This window comes from Acanthochromis polyacanthus, chromosome 23 (assembly GCF_021347895.1).
Source record: "Acanthochromis polyacanthus isolate Apoly-LR-REF ecotype Palm Island chromosome 23, KAUST_Apoly_ChrSc, whole genome shotgun sequence".
In the NCBI taxonomy this organism is placed as follows: Eukaryota; Metazoa; Chordata; class Actinopteri; family Pomacentridae; genus Acanthochromis; species Acanthochromis polyacanthus.
Window position 1 is genome coordinate 27,189,288 of NC_067135.1, and position 19,226 is coordinate 27,208,513.

The 19,226-nt window shown below is 38.6% G+C and overlaps 2 protein-coding genes and 1 pseudogene across 2 annotated transcripts in view; 1 reads left to right on the top strand and 2 right to left on the bottom strand.

The window, feature by feature from the left end:
* LOC127532503 (NACHT, LRR and PYD domains-containing protein 3-like) overlaps positions 1-19,226 on the top strand; it is a 208,976-nt gene that overhangs the window by 96,430 nt on the left and 93,320 nt on the right. The gene's annotated exons all lie outside the window — the stretch shown is intronic.
* On the bottom strand, positions 12,745-14,724 carry LOC127532326 (interferon regulatory factor 2-binding protein 1-like; annotated as a pseudogene).
* LOC127532339 (heterogeneous nuclear ribonucleoprotein L-like) lies at positions 16,417-19,213 on the bottom strand. Its single transcript, XM_051943949.1, has 5 exons — positions 19,132-19,213; positions 18,830-19,031; positions 18,691-18,748; positions 16,861-16,956; positions 16,417-16,743 (listed from the first exon to the last, which is right to left on the bottom strand). The coding sequence occupies exons 1-5, from the start codon at positions 19,209-19,211 to the stop codon at positions 16,685-16,687; spliced, it is 495 nt and encodes a 164-aa protein (XP_051799909.1). The 5' UTR covers positions 19,212-19,213; the 3' UTR covers positions 16,417-16,684.

Consider the following 19,226-nt stretch of genomic DNA (forward strand, 5'->3'; position numbering starts at 1 on the left):
TCAGAGTTTATTTAATTGTCATTTTAAATTAAGTTCTGTGAAATATGATGACTAACATAACAGCTTACTAGCACTAGAAAATGTATTATTTTCTGTCTAAAAGATGACTCTAGGTGAAGCTAATTCATAGAATATTTTTTAGGACAGAATATTTTACAGATGTTAGTTTTGGGTCCCAAATAACAAATAAGTAAATTTTGAATAAAATGTGAGAGTTCAGCAAAATGTTTCCTGAATTCTGACTGATCTGACACAGACTGACAGTGAACATATTAAAGATTTACTTTTACTTGATCAAAGCAGCAAAGGTCCAGTCATATTTGCAGGATCATGAAGTCAACTACAATCTGTGTTTCCCTTTATCACCAGTGTCAACAAAAAGGATCAGGAGGTTTCACCCGCCACCACCACTGCAGGGACGACGGCGGTGATGACGGACAAGACACCATGGTGGCGCCGGTTTTGTCGTGTTTCCTTAAAGTATGTTTTACATGGCTAAATGTTGCAAGTATTATCACTGAACATCTGTTAAAGTAACATGTGGAGTCTGAATGTGGGAACGGGAATGTGGGAAGCTAGGGGAACTGGGAAATTACAAAAATAATAAGCTAAAATATTATGTATAATATTCAAAATATTAATAAAAAGTGTTCTATATAATTACTAAAAAAACTATCAAAAAGATATATATATATATATATATATATATATATATATATATATGGCATGCCGTTTAGGAAATTATATATATAATGAAAGTTGATATATATATAATGAAATTTGATATATATATAATGAACGTCGATATATATATAACGAAACTTGATATATATATAATGAAAGTTGATATATATATAATGAAAGTCGATATATATATAATGAAACTTGATATATATATATAATGAAAGTTGATATATATATATATATATATATCAACTTTCATTATATATATATCGACTTTCATTATATATATATCAACTTTCATTATATATATATCGACTTTCATTATATATATATCGACTTTCATTATATATATATCAACTTTCATTATATATATATCGACTTTCATTATATATATATCAACTTTCATTATATATATATCAACTTTCATTATATATATATCAACTTTCATTATATATATATCAAGTTTCATTATATATATATCGACTTTTATTATATATATATATATATCAACTTTCATTATATATATATCAAATCTTTTTTTCCTACCGAGCCCCGGAAGGGACATGTCCGTATGGCGAAGCGACAATGAAGGACACTCACCCGGACGAGAATTTTATTGAGTTTTATTTTGAAATCGGCCTGAAATACACAGACATTCAAGCAGTGCGATGCGCTAAGAGTCTGCCATGCAGACCAGCGATCCTGATAATGGTAAGTTTTATTTCTCCAACATCCTGCTGTTATCCTACTATGAATACGCTAGCTGCAACAGTCCCACATCAGTATTATGAACGTTCCGCCAGCTAACGCGGTCCGGACACCGGATCACTGATTAGAGGTTGGCGTTGAACTATTGTTTGCCAGCCAGTTAGCCGCTGGTAAGCTAACAAGCTATGAAACAACTCCTTATAAAACCGGAGGAAAGCAGCAGCAATATTTCAGTCCAAGACCTGTATTCAGAACCTCCCACGCTGTTACACAATGACCCATTATTCATATTACTGAACTATATGGTTATCATTGAAATTTTCCTTGAAGAACCAGTGAACTCTTTGCGAACACATTTTAATTTATGTGTTGATTATGTTTCGTATCAGTAATACAAGTCTAAAAAACTGATTCAAATGATCAAGTTAACACAATGAAGTAAAGAGTACTGGTAATCTGCAGCTATTTTCATAATTTCAAGGTAAAATTCTGATGTGTGATTTTCTAGCTTTGCAGATGTGGAAATCCAATGCACTGATTTCTTATACACAGATGCTTTTGGTGTTTTTTGTTGTAAAATAAAACAAGGCATTTATCACTGTTGGAAATTATTACAGGTATTATTTGTAACACTTTCTAACATTGTATGGACAAAGCAATAAATCAGTTAATGGATAAAATCATTTGTATTACAGATGCTATCAACAGCATGTCTTGTTCATTTTATTTAGTTGTCGGCCTTGGATGATGAGGTCCAGTTACCAGGAGCACTAGTCCGCAGCTTACTGGTTCCGTCCTGCAGCTCCTCCACGCCGTCCTCCTCTCTACAGACCAAATCAAGTAAGATCTGTTTAGACTATGCAGACATCAACATGATCAGTATGTTATCTTTTGACCCATCCTAAAATCACAAAATAGAACATTTACTTTAAGTTAACTGTGTTTATGAAAATAGAAAATAATTACTGACAACTAGTACTTTTTGGTGCTTTTATGCAGGAAAAGGGAACCAGGAAGCTGCTTTGGATCCTCTGCAGTATCTGGAGAGGTCAGAGGAACGGTTCTTGGAACAGATCGGAAGACACCAAGACGTGACCTCTGCCATTCTCCAGAACATCCAGAAGATGAATGAAAACCTTGGTTGCACTGATGGGACGCATGGCGTCGGTGCTGGAGCAACTGTCCCAGAATTAAACTGCATTGTTGACTATTGGCTTTTCTAGAAAATAAATCTTTTTTAGTACTTCACCTGTTTTGTATTTTACTCATGCACTTTGGGTGAATAAACAGAAATTTGTGATGAGAGATGCAAATTTTGTCTATAATCTACAGAGACTTTATTCAGTGTTCAGTGCACACTTTTGTTACACACATTTTGACAGATAAGCAGTTGTGCTTTTCAAGCAGATTTTAGTCAGAAACATCAGTAGCATATGTTTTTTTTTACTGTTACACCAATCTAGGTAGATAAACTGCACTACTGCAGCAGACATATTATTGAAATGTGCTTCTATTATGTGTCTACATACACTGCTCACAAATAGTTATTCAACTTTTGGGTGAAATTGATGGAAAATATAAAAAGTGCATGCTTTAGTGATATATCATAAAAATAGGGTATTTAACTAGAAACATGCAATAGTGATTTCCTCATCTCAAAAAAATTTATTGAATCAAAAGCTAACAACAGTGGAGGGTATGTCACAATAAAAATGTCTCAGTTTGGACAGAACAGCAGCCTTCAGCTGAAATCCAGTACAATTGTGTCCCACCAGTGGCGTGATCATGGATGTGTCCAGGCAGCAGCTGACCTCTGCCTCATAATTAGCCTTAAGACCAGCTATAAAGATAAACATAGATATTATCATTATCATCAACATATGGTGCATGTGTTTAACCTTTAAGCTATGTAGGGATGCAAATGTAGTCGAAGCTAAGTAGCTAAGCTAATGCTAACACGTTCAGTGTTCAGAATCAAAACATCTCTAAAAATTACCTGTTTTCTCAAACGTAGTCGCCGTTCCCTGTGACAACCATGAAGACAGATAATCACAGAAGAGCTCATCTGAAGAGCAAATGTCCAATAAGGTTCCTGTTTTTGTTTGCCATGTCCTTCCAGGGCTCAGTAGGAAAAAGTCTGAATATATGGAATGAAACTTTGAATAGATGGAATGAAAATCTGAACATTCTATATTCCGACTTTCATTATATATATATATCTCAACTTTCATTATATATATATCAACTTTCATTATATATATATCAAGTTTCATTATATATATATCAAGTTTCATTATATATATATCAAGTTTCATTATATATATATCGACTTTCATTATATATATATCAAGTTTCATTATATATATATCAAGTTTCATTATATATATATCGACTTTCATTATATATATATCAAGTTTCATTATATATATATATCAAGTTTCATTATATATATATCGACTTTCATTATATATATATCAAGTTTCATTATATATATATCAAGTTTCATTATATATATATCGACTTTCATTATATATATATATCAAGTTTCATTATATATATATCGACTTTCATTATATATATATCAACTTTCATTATATATATATCAAGTTTCATTATATATATATCGACTTTCATTATATATATAATTTCCTAAACGGCATGCCATATATATATATATATATATATATATATATATATATATGTATATATATAAATCAAAATATTAGTCTAAAATATTGTATATAGTTATCAAACTATTTACCAAAAATATCAAATATAAAAATCTGACTATTAATATAAATTTTTACATATAATAATCTCAATATCAATGTAAAATTGTATATATAAAAATCTAAATAGTTTTCTAAAATTTTCTATATAATAAGCTAAATATTAATCCAAAATTGTATATATAAAATGTAAACTGATTTAATACAAAATTTTTAAAAAACTGTTAAATTGAAAAATCCACCATAAAAACATCAAATTCTCACAATTTAATTTCACAGAATATTAAGTGGCTGTTATCAACATTTTTCTGTCATTGTATGAAAACAATGTCAGCAACTTAACATGTTTCCTCTTTCTAACATGTTTTTTCATTCTCTCTTTTTTCCTAGGTAGTGTCAATAGCTCTGTGTCTCTGTTTGTCTCTGTCTGAGTGTCCATGTGTCCGTCCGAGTGTCACGGAAAAGTGTCCAAGTGTCCGTCCGAGTGTCTGTGTCTCTCTGTGTCTCTCTGTGTGTCTCTCTGTGTCTCTCTGTGTCTCTCTGTGTGTGTCTCTCTCTCTGCGTGTCTCTGTGTCTCTCTCTCTCTCTCTCTCTCTCTCCCTCTCTCTCCCTCTCTCTCCCTCTATCCCTCTCTCCCCGGCCGGCCAGCAGCAGATGGGTCCCCCCACATGAGTCTGGTTCTGCTCAAGGTTTTTTCTTCCCTGTTAAAAGGGTTCTTTCCTTGCCACTGTCGCCTTCAGGCTTGCTCTGTGGGGGTTCAGGCCATATGGGTTCTCTCAAGCTTTTTGACACAATCTGAACTGCAATTGGCACTATGTAAATAAAATTGCATTAAACTGAACTGAATGTACTTTTGATTGTTTCTTGAATAAGTGTATAAAAATTTGACATCAAGATGTGGTCATGTATTCATGAAACTTGACTGACAACTTCTATTCTGTGTCACTGACAACCAAGAACAGCTGAAATACAAGAGTGTGTCATTTGTTCATACAGACCTGGGGCCTGTTTCACGAAACAGGTTCAAGAACTCTGAGTTTCTTCCGCGACTCTGAGTTGATCTACTCTGAGATAGAAAACTCTGAGTTTTCGGTTCCACAACGGCTGATATGAGTTGGGTTTATTAACTCGGAGTAGTTTGATCCGGAGTTACGCGCGTGCACCGCAACTCTGAAAAGACAGCATCAATGGAGCCCCGATTCGACGAGTCACCATGGAAACGGGGAAGCGAAAGGCTGCGTTTTTGAAATGGAAGTTTTTAACACGCTCATATGGCGAGTTTGAACACGTTTTTAGAAAGACGTGCAACACTGCTGCAGCTGCAAAAGAGAGGGAGACGGCGTGGAGAACACTGCTGCCCGGAAAAATGCGTAAGTTTAAAGGTAGTCCTTTGTAATCGTAATAATATTACAGGGAATAACTGTCTGAATGGCAGCCGAGTAAGTTATTTCATTTAGGTGAAATCCCGCTGCGGGGAGAAGCACACGGGGGAGAAGCTTAAGATGAAATATAAAAACATTGTTCAAACAGGTCAGACCTCGGCATTATCTCATGGAGGTACTTCATGTTGATCATGTTTTACATTGTAAAGTAGCCTAAATATTAAGTGGCTGTTTGACTGTGCAGTTGTTTTATCCACACATAGCCTAAATGTCTGCATCCATATCATGTCCTGTTAAATAATTAAGCCTATTTAAACTAACATAGACTTCTGCTCAGCCAACAGAAAGAAAGTAGATGCCTGTAAAACGGTGGTATAAAAGGATCTGTCAATCATTCCAGACAAGACTGTCTATCAAGTATAGTCACGCCCCCTGGCTCTGCCAACTTTAACGATTTATTTAAAATTCAGTATTGATTTTTAAGTTTTTGACACTTCCGGGTGGGCTTCATTTTTGGAGCCAGATGCTATGTCCATCTTTATATACAGTCTATGTTTATTACTGACCAGCTGTCGGAGTCCTTCAGTGTCTGTTGGTCCAGTCAGCCAAAAGACTAAATTACTGAACTGAAAACTGATTAAAACAGGACAACGGACAGTAAAACTGTCTGTGGGAAATGTGCTGCTGCTCCACCGATAAATACCAACAAACTAAAACAAACTTGGAGGAAGTGTTGCTTTTACTGATTTTTTAATAAATAGCAAATATGAGGCTTTTATTTTCCTGGAAGTAAAAGGAAACATTGCTTATCCGTAGTTTCGCTAACTTAACTTAACTTTAGCTGCACTTTCACCATGTTCTAACAGATTATCATTATGTAAAATAGCTGCACTTTCTTTGTATATTTGGTCGTTTCTTATGTTGCTGCTGTTTCATTGCAATTATATTTTAATAATATCAATTTAAGTACAGATAACTGAAAAGAAAAAACCTGAAATACTCAATGAACTGATAGGTCATCTAGTGTTAAACTGAATAAGAATTCTTAATATAAAATGTAACTGACTGACCCATATTAACTAAATACTACTACTAAATAGGGGCAGCATGGATCAGTGGGTAGAGGGGCCGTCTTGTAACTGGAAGGTTGCAGGTTTGATCCTCAGTCCGTCGAGCTCATGTCAAGGTGTCCCTGAGCAAGACACCGAACCCCTAATTGCTCCTGATGGGTTGTGGTTAGTGCCTTGTATGGCAGCTCCTGCCATCAGTATGTGAATGGGTGAATTTGACGTATCATTTAAAGCGCTGTATAAATAAAACCATTTACCATTTTAAATCGAGATATTGCAAATTGAAAGAAACACAACATTGACTGAAAGATTTCAGTCAATTAAACCTTAAATTCATTCACCTAAGAAAACCATCCTTTAATGTCTTAAAATGACCAACATTTTTTAAAAATATAGCTGTAAAGTAAAAGTTTCACACTAAAGATAAATCACTGATGAACATTTAATGGCATTAACTTAATTATTATGAGGAAACAGAAAATCCATTTCTAATATCCATCCATCCATTCTCTATACACCGCTTTATCCTCACTTGGGTTGTTCGGGATGCTGGAGTCTATCCCAGCTGACTCGGGTGAATGCAGGGGACACCCTGGACAGGTTGCCAGTCTGTTGCAGGGCTACATATACAGACAAATAATCACACCTACGGGCAATTTAGAGTAATCAATTAACCTCAGCATATTTTTGGACTGTGGGAGGAAGCCAGAGTACCCGGAGAAAACCCACAGATGCACAGGGAGAACATGCAAACTCCATGCAGAAAGATCCCAGGCCCACTGCAGGATTCAAACGAGGGATCTTCTTGCTGCAAGGCAAAGGTGCTAACCACTACTCCACTGTGCAGCCCCATTTCTAATATTTCAATCAAATATGTTTGTCTATGAAATATGCTGGACATCAATAAAAATTTCTGCATAGTGAAATAAATGAAGTCCATCTGCATTTATACATCATATTGATGTTTAAATAACGGGATCTGCAGCCCACTTTCAGTCACGATAGTGGAATTACAGATAAACAATGTTTCCAGGTTTCTGTGACAAAATAAAAGCCGTGATTTGTTTTATGGAAAAATTACATGATTTCAAAAATGTGACTTTGAAAATGTAAATCAAACTGTAGTAAGCGTTAGCTAGCTGCTCCATTTGCTCTGAATATTTTTGTTCTCGTCTTTGTCAAGCCCAAACGGAAAATTAATCCATATTCTGGCGTCTGTGGAGTGACCGGAAGTAGCCGACCTAGCGGAAGTGCTAATGAGGTCTGCTCTGATTATTAGCGTCACACATGTAACTTTTAAAATAAATCCTGTCCAAGACACAGAGCTGTAGCTCCATTTGAGTGTGAGGTCTAGTGTTTCTCTGTATGACTGTGTCTAACTTCCTCTAATAAGTTATGATATTGCAAAAACCTCATATTTGCTGGGAGCTGCAGCCATATATATATATATATATATATACTGATTCATATCTCCACCTGTCCAGGGTGTCCCGCCTTCGCCTGAGTCAGCTGGGATAGGCTCCAGCACAACCCACGACACTAGTGAGAATAAAGCGGTGTATAGAGAATGGATGGATGGATGGATGATTCCTATCTATGCACACTAGTCTGGTCCCATGCAGTCTGATGATGACGTTTCACGAGTATGTGAGAACGAAAGTACGGACAGTTAGGTACTGAGAAACGGCCACAGTCTTCTTACCGCAAAGGTACACAGCTGCTCGTCTTCTCCTCCAGCATCAGGATGTCTTCAAAGCTTCTTCAAATCCAAACGAAATACAATCAACAGATCCAACTGCGTCTACCGGGAGTCACGTGACCAGATCTTGCGTATCTGATTGGCAAATGGCAAGTGCCGTATCCGTAGTCCACAGGCTACGGGTACGGGTCCGTACCTCTAGCAACAACCATCCGACTAACGTCATTTGGTGCATTCAGGTGCAGTCGGAAATCGGATTATCAGTAATGCAAATTTCCAACGAAAATGTTGGGGGGGTACACGGGGTGGCCAATCAGATAGCGGGGGGTGCTGCCCCCATGGAAGATCCGCCACTGAATATCAGTGTGCAACTTTTTTGTTTTTTTTTTGGACGGGCAGTGTAGTTTAAACCCTGGATCAAATGGTAGCTTTAATTGCAGGGTAATTTAATGGTTTCAAATTGTCATTTTGGTTTGAAACTGATTGGTTGTTGAGCCCTAATTCCAGTTGCAGCCCCATTTCAGCACTGCTACTGTTTCAGTGAGGTGGAATCAGAGGAGCCACCAGGTATCTATACTCCGTATCTAGGTTGTAAACGCTGCAGTAACCAGGTCACTCAAGTGCATGGAAACACAGTTATTGTTACTTAATATGTTTACAAAATCTGTGCTTCAAGGGATACATGCTAATTCTGTGCAGATTGATACCCCGTAAAGGGCTTTTACTATATCCGGTGTGGGGATTTCATGTTATTGTCAAGAAATATATCGAATAAAGGTTTTAAGAACGCACGCAAGACAATCACTCATGACTATTTTGTCATTTTAATTATATTTGTAGAATTGACCTGTTAAGATCACACCAGTATGTGGGTTAACCATGAAGATTGTGATGCTAATTATCTTACCATACATATAATTCAAAAAGTAAATAGACAAAACAAGCATACGTCTGTGATAGATGAAACTAATTAGTGACTGATGCCAAGGTTATCGGTGAATACAGGGTGACCCAAAAGTTTGGAAACAAAGTGTAACTGCAGTGTCTATTTGAGTTTGGGGCTGCATGAATTCACTCTTATTTTACCCATTTTTGTTATAGCATAATAAAATAACTTAAAAGCATAGTATTTGTCGAGTGCAATAACTCGGAAGAAAATTAATAGAACCATAAGGTACAGGTATGCTGGAGCAGAACTTTAAAATGCAGGCCATCAGTGTCAGATTTCAAAACTCTTGGTGGTAAAGTATCTGACAGTTTTAATTTTTTTAAACATCCAAAAGTACTATGAGGCAACATTTACTGGCCAGTTTGAGGAACCTTCATAAGCATGAATGAAGGTACATTCCAGAAGATACCAGTGTAACCAGGTGGTGGAAACGTTTCACAACTTTGTATAAGAAACAAACATGAACATGTCGAAATATGTTTTACACTAATCTGTTACTCTTCTGAATATATCTGTGGTACTGATGTATTGAAATAACATTATATTATTGGATTATAGACTTTTCATTTGTTTCCAAAACTTCTGGGTCACCCTGTACAGCATACACAGCTACAATACAATAAAATTACATTGAGCATGAAGCCATCTTTGGTCTTCTTATCACTATAAACAAATACATATAAATTTGTATTGTATCAAAAATAGAAATTACATAGCCATATTGAAAGTAAATTCACATTTTTGACATACAATATAAGGAGAATACCTAAGAGACAGACTGTGGGATTACATTTTTCACTCCTTGGCTTTAAGGACCCAATGGTTTTTCCACATTTTTGAACATTCGGTTTTTTGAAGATTGCATGATCTGTCAGACCATCTATCAGTATCGATGTCCTGCATCTTTGTAGGACAGGATGTGACGTTGAAGAACAAAAAAACACAAATAAAAGACAAATGAGATTGTCCATTCTCAAAAACAAGCATGTGCTTTCAATCCTGGGCTGTTTGAAACGAGGCCTCTGCTGTGCTGGACAAAAGCAGAGGAAGAGATTTGGTCGGGACTCAACGTTCGGTCACGATGTAGCAGCTGAGTCCCGACACACAAACCACACCTGTTCCTCTCCTCGTGAGTCTTGTGTCTTTAGTTAGCGGACTTTGTGTAGTTGTCCTCCAGGGGTTCAGAAGTTTATTCTGTTCTTGGAGACACACGATGAACTGCAGCCCAAAGTGGACCTCTGCTTGAGATAATAGGGAAGTTGCTTTCAAAGTGTTTGATCCACTGTGGAGAAAGAAGAGAAAAAAACATTTCAGAGCTTTTTTAAACCTAAAACATCAGAACAACAAAGGACTGGCTTTGTCTTCCAGCTGAGCCCACAGATTTTGCTGCATGTGTACTACCAGTCAGAAGTTTGGACACACCTTCTCATTCAACGCCTTTTAATTATTTGGATTATTTTCTACATTGCAGATTAATAAAATATTTTGTTTATACAATAATTCCATATTTATTCTTTTATAGTTTTGATGTCTTCAGTATTAATCTACAATGTAAAAATAAATAAAAAGCATTGAATGAGAAGGTGCGTCCAAACGTTGACTGATAGCGTAGGTGTCCCCTGCCTGAAAGGTAAATGCTGGATCTACTGGCCTGTAAAGTATCTTAAATTACTTTGCATGAGGCTGATAAATAAAACTATTCATGGTATTATCTCCTAAAATTTCCTTAGATCCTCAAACCTCTGCACAAAGCTGCACACTGCAGTCTTCTGGGGGGAAATAAAATCTCAAGGTTTAGGAGTGTGGAACTCAATTAAAGCTGTGTCTTTGGCAGAGCGCCATTAAAGATGCAACTAATTTATACATTATTATTGATTAATCAGGCTATGATTTTCCTCAGTTGAACGGCTTAGCTTGATTGATACAAAGTCAGAAAACAGTGACAATGAACATCACAATCAATTCAAATGTTTCGTCTAAGATATTTTTGATAAAACAAGAAATTATATTTGGGACAATTCAACCAGAGCGATGCTGTTAACTAAAAAAAAATGTGCAATTTTGTAAATAACTGAGAAAATGTTGCCAACTAATCACCTTCTGCAGCATGTTAAGTGTAAGTTACAGAATTAAAGGCACAGAATTCCTTGAGTGAATTTTTGCATACTTTTTTCAGTCCTTTCTGTATTCCTTATTTCTTTATTTGTGTTTCTCTGGAGAAGGTAGGAGGTCCTCACAAGTCATGACAAGTGCAATGACTTTGACTGATACACCAACTGGAGCTCCCACTGAACAAATTATTTGATACTGATTACACCATTATTGGCTTAATAACTGTAAATGCTAAAAAAAAGCATTACGTCAGAAAACTGGAAAAATGCCGGTAACAATACCCTAAAGGTACTGTCTTTGTAACCCAGTGATGTTCATCACACAGAACCAAGGAAAAAACAGAAATCCTCATATGCTGTCTGCTATGCTGGTGTGAAATGACTTAATCTTGAGGGTAATATCAACTAATCAATTTAGTTTCAGGCTGAATTATGGAAAATAAGTCAAATGTGTGTATATAGCAGATTTCCATACCAACAGATATTACAGTTACTGGTTATGAAAATATGTTGAAATGTTACAAAAATGTGTTGCATTCAAGGTAGCCAAGCACTGTACCTGAAAGGCAACAAAGGAAATTCCAACCCAAGTTACATTTCCAGAGTGAGCCTGCTGATTAGCTGAAGTCAAATTATTCTTCTTTAGGTCACACAAAGAAGGAAAACAAGTTTAAAATCATTATTTTTTACACTAATCCCTAGCTGTAATTTTGCACTACAACCACAGTGACATTCAGAATCCCTTTTCCCAGCATGGTGCTGCCATCCATCAGCTCATGCAGCCTGAGCAGCCTGTGCAGCTCTGGGTATTTGTCATTATGCTAAGCACTGTGATCAGACAAGACCGACTTCACTGTTGTTGCTCAGTTTGGGAGAGAACACGACTTATTATTAATACTGATTCTTCTGAATGAAAGAGGACAAAGGAGCTGCTTTACAATCAGCCCTGCTCTGTTTTACTATGAGACAATTTCAAGGCTGACAGAGTGACAGCTGCAAAAAATGATTTTCTGTAACTGTGTTTTGTTGGCTTTCAAACTCATTGTTGAAGTTTTATTAACCCCCCTGTTGTCCTCATTTATGGGCATCAAAAAATATTGTTTAAGAAACCAAAAAATTCCCAAAATTCTGAAAATTTCCAAAACATTCAGGAATAAAATTGCAATAATTCCTTAAAGGTTTCCCTTAAAAGTTTGTTTTTTTAAAAATCCCCCAAATTTGACAAGAAAATTTATCGAAATATTTTTAAAAAATGAATAAAAATCTTCCAAGAAAATCCTAAAGTGATTCCATATTTATATATATATATATATATATATATAATATATATATACATACATACATGCAAATTTTGCTGGATTTTGGTTGATTTTTCTGTGAATGTAAGAAACATTTTGAACACTTTTTCCCCACCAAAAATTGTTGAAAATGTGGACATCAGACGTTTCACTGTGAAAATATTTTTTCCCCACATTTTCAAACCTAAAACGGGTCAATTTTGACCTGCAGGACAACACGAGGATTAAGAGAGAAAGATGGTGGTTCATAAAGTACGTAAATGCATGTTTTCTCAGCATCTTACCATTCACCACGACAGGATGGAGACGTCAAGGGTCATTCTCCTTCTTTACCGTCACATCTCCGTCTCCAGCCAGGATGGTGGAGATCTCTCCCTGCAATGAAGGCCCAAGGCACGGTGGATCCAGCCAGGGGGGCAGCGCTCTCCGCTGGGGCAGTACACCTCCCCTCCTTGACCTTGGCTGCGGATGAATCCTCTGGTACAGGGGAAACAGAACTTGTGGTGTGGAACAGATGGACACTGGACAAATGAGTGTCCTCCAGGCGCTCTCTGCAAAGAGTGCAGCAGAGCAGAGCGCCCTGAGCGCTGCTTGTGGACTCCCCGGCACTGGTGTTGCTGCTCGGCCCGACGGCGCTCAAACCCTGCCCGACAGCTGCCTGGGAGACTGAGGTGGAGGCAGTGGAGGGGCTGCTGCTGGTGGGACGCCCAGCTGAGGAGGAGTGGGCTGTGACATGCTGGGGCTATCTCTGGCCATCTGACTGGAACTCAGGCTGTCTGCAACTCCCATGAGGGGCAGAGATGGGTGATGGCTGGCTGTGCAGACGAGGTGGGCCCTCCTGAGGTACAGCCATGCCAGGAAGAGGTTCCATGCCTGAGTAAGCACCTCGAGGCCAGGGCTCCCTCGCAGGATGATCGGGCCTCCCTTCGCTCTCTCCATTCTCAGAGCCTGGAGAAGCCTTGCGGCGCCTGGTTGTGCCTTTTGCTGGTACAGAACGTCCAGCAGCTGCCAAAGGCAATGCTGCATCTGGCTGTGGCAGGACCTCTGGGATTGGGGGCTCTTTAAACATGCGTACGCCATCGTTCAGCAGCTCAGACAACCCACGCCAGTCTCCTGTGCCTTGCCGCTTCTCATACTCCACATAACGTAAGCCAGAGTTCACTGCTTTACCTGCATCTTTGGCTGAGTCACGGAACATCTGCCTGACAGGTCTGGGACTCCTGAGAAGATCATTCCAGAGCCTGCAGGATACTCCACGAACACCTTCAGCTCAAACCTGGAGTTGAGCTAGCATCGAAGGCCAGAACACGACCCATTAGGTTATGGTCTTTCCTGAGCGCACGTTGAAGGGGACGCAGTTGCTGAGAGCTACAAGCACGTCCCCTCACTGCTTTGGGACGGTTTTGGCCAGCCTTCAACTCTGCTCCGAGCCACCTCAATTCAGTTCAGCCATCACTTCATTGTTCCTCCACACTGCAGGATCTATGCCCACCAGAGCAGAGGTGCTGGCTCCCACGCCCAGGGACACAGCCTGTCTTCGCCAGCATCACCCATTATGGGTCCAGCTGAGACTGCAATAGGTGTGGCCCCTGCTCTGGAGCCTGATAATGGGGCTAAAAGCCCATGAGGGGCAGCTACCAGCCCCTGAGCTATCAAGGCATGAGATATGGTGCCATGCAGACTGGGGACAGCCCCAGCTATAGCCCTGCGGGGTGTCGGGCTCTGTCGGCTGCCCTCTGACAAGCCCACATCTTCAGCTTCTGTGCAGGCCCGTTGGGGAGGCGAGAAGACACCCCATACTCACCCCTCCCCCTGTCTACGCGCTCTCCATGCTGCCGCCCCGACTCAATGGGCCCGGAGGAGCTGGGTTTGCCCTGCTGCGGACCGGGGGACCTGCCGTCTAAAACTCCGTGCGTGCTCTTTAGCTGCCTGGCAGTTTCAATGAGGAGCTCTATTCGGTCTGCGCCGTCGTAGTTCACGCAGCCCCGGCACACAGCCTCGCTGAACTCCCACAGCATGGCCCAGGGCATCTTGGGCAGATCGCCAGAGGTAGCACCATTGCCGTCTGGAGGAAGACTGCGAGGCGGAGGACATGTTGTTTACAGGCCGCGACCAAACTTTCTTCGGAGGCCTACACGGTACGTCTACGGTTTCAACGATCTTCAGTCTTCGGACAGCATTCGCCACATGCCGCGAATTTTGCGAAGAAATTGGGATAAAAGGTGAGCTCAAAATGCGACTGTTTGAGGAACATTTAAAACTTAGCGAACGTCTTCTTCTCGGTTTGTTCGGTCTGTGTGGAAGGAAGTAAAATGTTATAAGACACCGGAAACACCTACGCGACACGGCCGCGGGGCACCACGGGAGTTGTAGTTTCCGTCTCGCGGCTTTGTTTCTTTCCTTTTCTGTAGGATTGTGAATAGTACTAGGAGAGAAAATAAGGAGATACAGGGGCAGGAGATGAAATCGGCTATTAAAGAGGTCTTTATCTGACTTTACCAGAGACAATAACAGATGCTTAATTTACAGCTTCGCTGTCAGATCAGATATTCAGCTTTGGTCCGATTATTGGTCATATTCTTTTTCTTTTTTGTGTTAAAACTGATTCTGCTAAATAAAATAATACATTGAAATGAACTGCTTTGTCTTCTGTCTTGCAGTTATCAGTAACAGCCAGTCAACATTGGGGGTTAAATGTGAAACTTCTCTTGCAATTAAACATGTAAGACATAAAGTAATTTCAATTTAATTTTCAATGCCTTGGTTTTTATTTTCACTGCAAATGCACAACAGCTCTAAATATCAGTCATTGGTCTTAATGATTAATAAGATCTAATGTCAGTAAAAAATATATTGGTTGACCCCTTATCTACACAATTTCAAAAGTACGCATTTTAAGTAGCGGATACATTTTCTTTTTCTTAAGATGTTCTAATATCAGGACATATGGAATATGTTTATTTACTGTCTGTGCTCCATGATGAACACAGCTGAGGCCACAAATGAAAACCATCTCTGTTAAAATCGTGCTGTGGTATCTGTTCTGAGGCACAGGTTATACCTAAACCCAAAAGGTTCATTTAGATTAAGATTTACACTGTAGACTCAGACAAAACTGAGAAATCTGAATTTTGGAGTTTGAAAAAAATAAACAAAGAACTAGTCAAGATCCAATTTCTTAATTCTTAAATATATAATGGAAACATAATGTTGTAAAATATTACAATGTCTGTATACTCTAAAGATAGTGTGGTTTGGTTAAAAAAATGTAATTCTAACTACTGCCTATATTTTAAAAGTGCTGTGAATAACTACAACATGAAAAATAAATGTAAAGGTGACTACATAATTTAAAATGGTACAGGGGAAAATGTTTCCATTTTTTAAAAAATGTGCTTAATGTAGGGCTTGTAAATAGATGTTTAACATTTGGCAGAGAAAGAAAAAGAAACGTAATTAGTACATTTATGCTTTACCTAATGAACTTCCAGCAAAAGGAATACTTCACCAGCACTGTTTACCAAAAAAGATTAAACAACTTGATGTTGATTAAAGACTGAATGCTGCTTAAAGAAAGACGTTTCAACCCTTCTACTATCCAGTAAACTTCTGATCAGCAGTGAAATGGAGAGTTCCTTCATCATTTCTGCAGGAGCACAAAACTACAGCTTGCTTCTCTTGGTAAAACTGGCAAACCACTGGACCTTTATTTCCATGATGGACCTGAAGAAATGATGATACAAAACATCTTTGATGACGTGAACACGGGTTAAAGCAGCACTCACATTATAGTTACTGTTCACTTTATTTAGAAACCAAAAACTTGGGGGTGGTGGTGTTCAGATCTAGTGTTGGGAACATACAAAATAAACAACTGATTGAAAAACTTTGTAAAATTAAAATAAATCATTAAAAAAACGTATAATTTAAGTAACTTTTCTAAAGCACATTAATCTTAGTTTTTGTCAATATTGTTTTAATGGTACGTGACAACAGAACTGCGGTATACTCAATGCAAAGACACAAAACGTTACAAATAGTTTGAGGAGAGTATTTAGTTGGCATGGTGTGTGGTTGAGAAACACAGCTTCAGTGTGTAAGGGTAAGGCCCACCTAAAGACACAAGGAAGAAAAACAAGGACATTTTAAAATGTTGAATAAGGAGCAAAAACTGTATGACTAGGTTTTAAAAATATGTTGGTATGTTCATGTAACAGGCTAAAGACTTACTAGGGTTTTTCATCTGATAATGGTTCATCAAAGCTAGAGCTTCCATGGCATCATTTATGGATTCCCACTCAAGCAGACCAGATGAACTTCGCTCACCTGTTGGGTCACACAAGATGATGGTTCATCACAATAAATAATTCTTAAGTCTGTGCTAAAGGAACTAAAAGCAGCCAGCGCCTTTAGACAAGGAGCTATGTTTGATTTACTGTCACATAGATCACTCTGAAGTAGGAGTGGGGATCACAGAGTAATTCACGATACAATATTATCATGACGTTTTGCTCACAATAACCATGGTGTCAAGATTCTGCCCAACTCGATTATAATGCGGGACAATCATTTATGATACATCACATTATCTGAACTTTTTCCAAGGCAGTTTTCAGGAAAGAAAAAGTACCCGCTCCAGGGTCAAAGGTTGGTGCTGATCGATTAAACTCAGAGGAGACAAATCAGGGTTTCTGCAGAAATCAGCCAAATTTAATGCTTTTGATGTCATTTTAATGCAATAAAAAAAATAAAAAAAATGTAATGCCATGACCGTGAACTCAACAAATTACAAGGGTTTTTTTTTGGAAAAGATGAGTTTTATATGAAAACTGTCCCTACATTTCACTATTTCTGAATCTGGAAACCACCCCTGACCACCCATGGGCTTCAGTTATTCTCTGAAATTCACATTTTCTAGCCTTTTTTGCAGGAATTTGCATTTCCCCATTTCCCAGCTCTCCTCCACCTGGTCCAGCCTGCCGGCCACTTTAAAAACATGCAGTTTTTGGCAATTGTACCCGACCGGCCGGAACAATTATCGCAATGCTTCGGCATGTTTATGCAGACGCACATATCTGACGAGTCTATAATTCTATGTTATTATTGTCAAATATCTTTCTTCAAAACTGCACAAAGAATTTTTAATGCTACTGAGAATCAAATGTACTGATTTTTTTGAATGCCATTTAAGGTCTTAATTTTCCCCAAATCAATTTAATGACTATTAATGCTTTATAATGCCCTGCAGAAACCCTAAAAATGCTTGAATTGATGAATGATTGGCTGAATTCAACAGGAGCCTTTTTTTAAACATCCTACAGCCTAGACTTCTTCTTTCTACTACCACCATCAACAAAGTAAAATTATTCATATTGGCCAACATAAAGCTCTACTGTTGTATTTACTATGTGGTCACAGAACTGAAGTTAGATGCCATAACTACTATTTGTCCTTGTTTTGGTGCACTTTCAAGGCTAAAAGAGCCCATTACAGAGTTGCCGCAAGTTCCAGCAGTGGCAAGGAACCTAGGGTGTGAGCATTATCATTATTCAGTTTTAATAATGTGTCGATTCAATTCATTCTCTCTCTGATTTGCTTTCTCTCACTGTCCACCATTTCTTCTCTGAGAGTTTCACCTTCTTCACCCACCATTTAGTTCTTTTCATTTTGCTCTGGTCAATGTTATAAGCACTACCTTGAGGGCACAGCAATCTGTTTAGAGCACCTGCATGTTTTCATTGGCATATTAGCCAGCAAATTGATAAAGTATAATAAGAGGTCCCAATCCTGCTTTAAAGAGCTGTGTTCAACATGGAACTTTAAGTACTCTAAGGTGTACAGTCAAAAAGTTTCTCTTGTGTCTACACTGTACACCACACCAAATGTTTTAGCCCTTGTCTTTCTATAGTCCTATCCAAATCTGTTTAGCTTCTGTTTCCTTTACCCCCCCACCCCCAATCTAGAAGCCAAACTATTCATTAATAATATTAAAAGGCGAATGACTGCACACATAAACAGAAATGGTAATTAGTCGTGATCAGGCTGTAACCCATTACTCACTCTTTCCGGTGAAAAGCTTCACACTTGTGGGGCTCTTGATACCGAGTTCTTCACAGACCTGGAAGAAGAGACCAGTGAAACTCTGATGTGGTGACTTGCGGAGAATCTTTCCCTTGTAAATGGTGGCTCTTGTTTGTACCTGGTTGAAGATCTCTGCAGAAATATCGGGCTGTGCGTTAAAGAAGTGTAGGACGTTGCTGGGGTGCTGGATTCGGTTTTTAGCCGCCTGCTCCGGTGAAGTGAAGCGGTTGTTGCGGGATCCATGGAAATCTTTGAAGCTGCTAGTGTTGTCCTCTAACTGGTAGCACTGCCCTGGCACAATAGCCTGCTGCTTCGACACACTGTAAGAAAAGAGGCCAGGTGTCTTACATCTGTATACTTAGCTCTGTGTTGTGCATCTTTCTCTAATAGTCGATGATACGTCTATAGAACTGCTATTACCAAACGTTGAGCTTCTGTCCGAAAAGGAAGTTGTTGTTGAGGTGAGTGATGGCCCTGTCCACGGAGTAACAGTCCCCCATTTCTACATTGCTGCT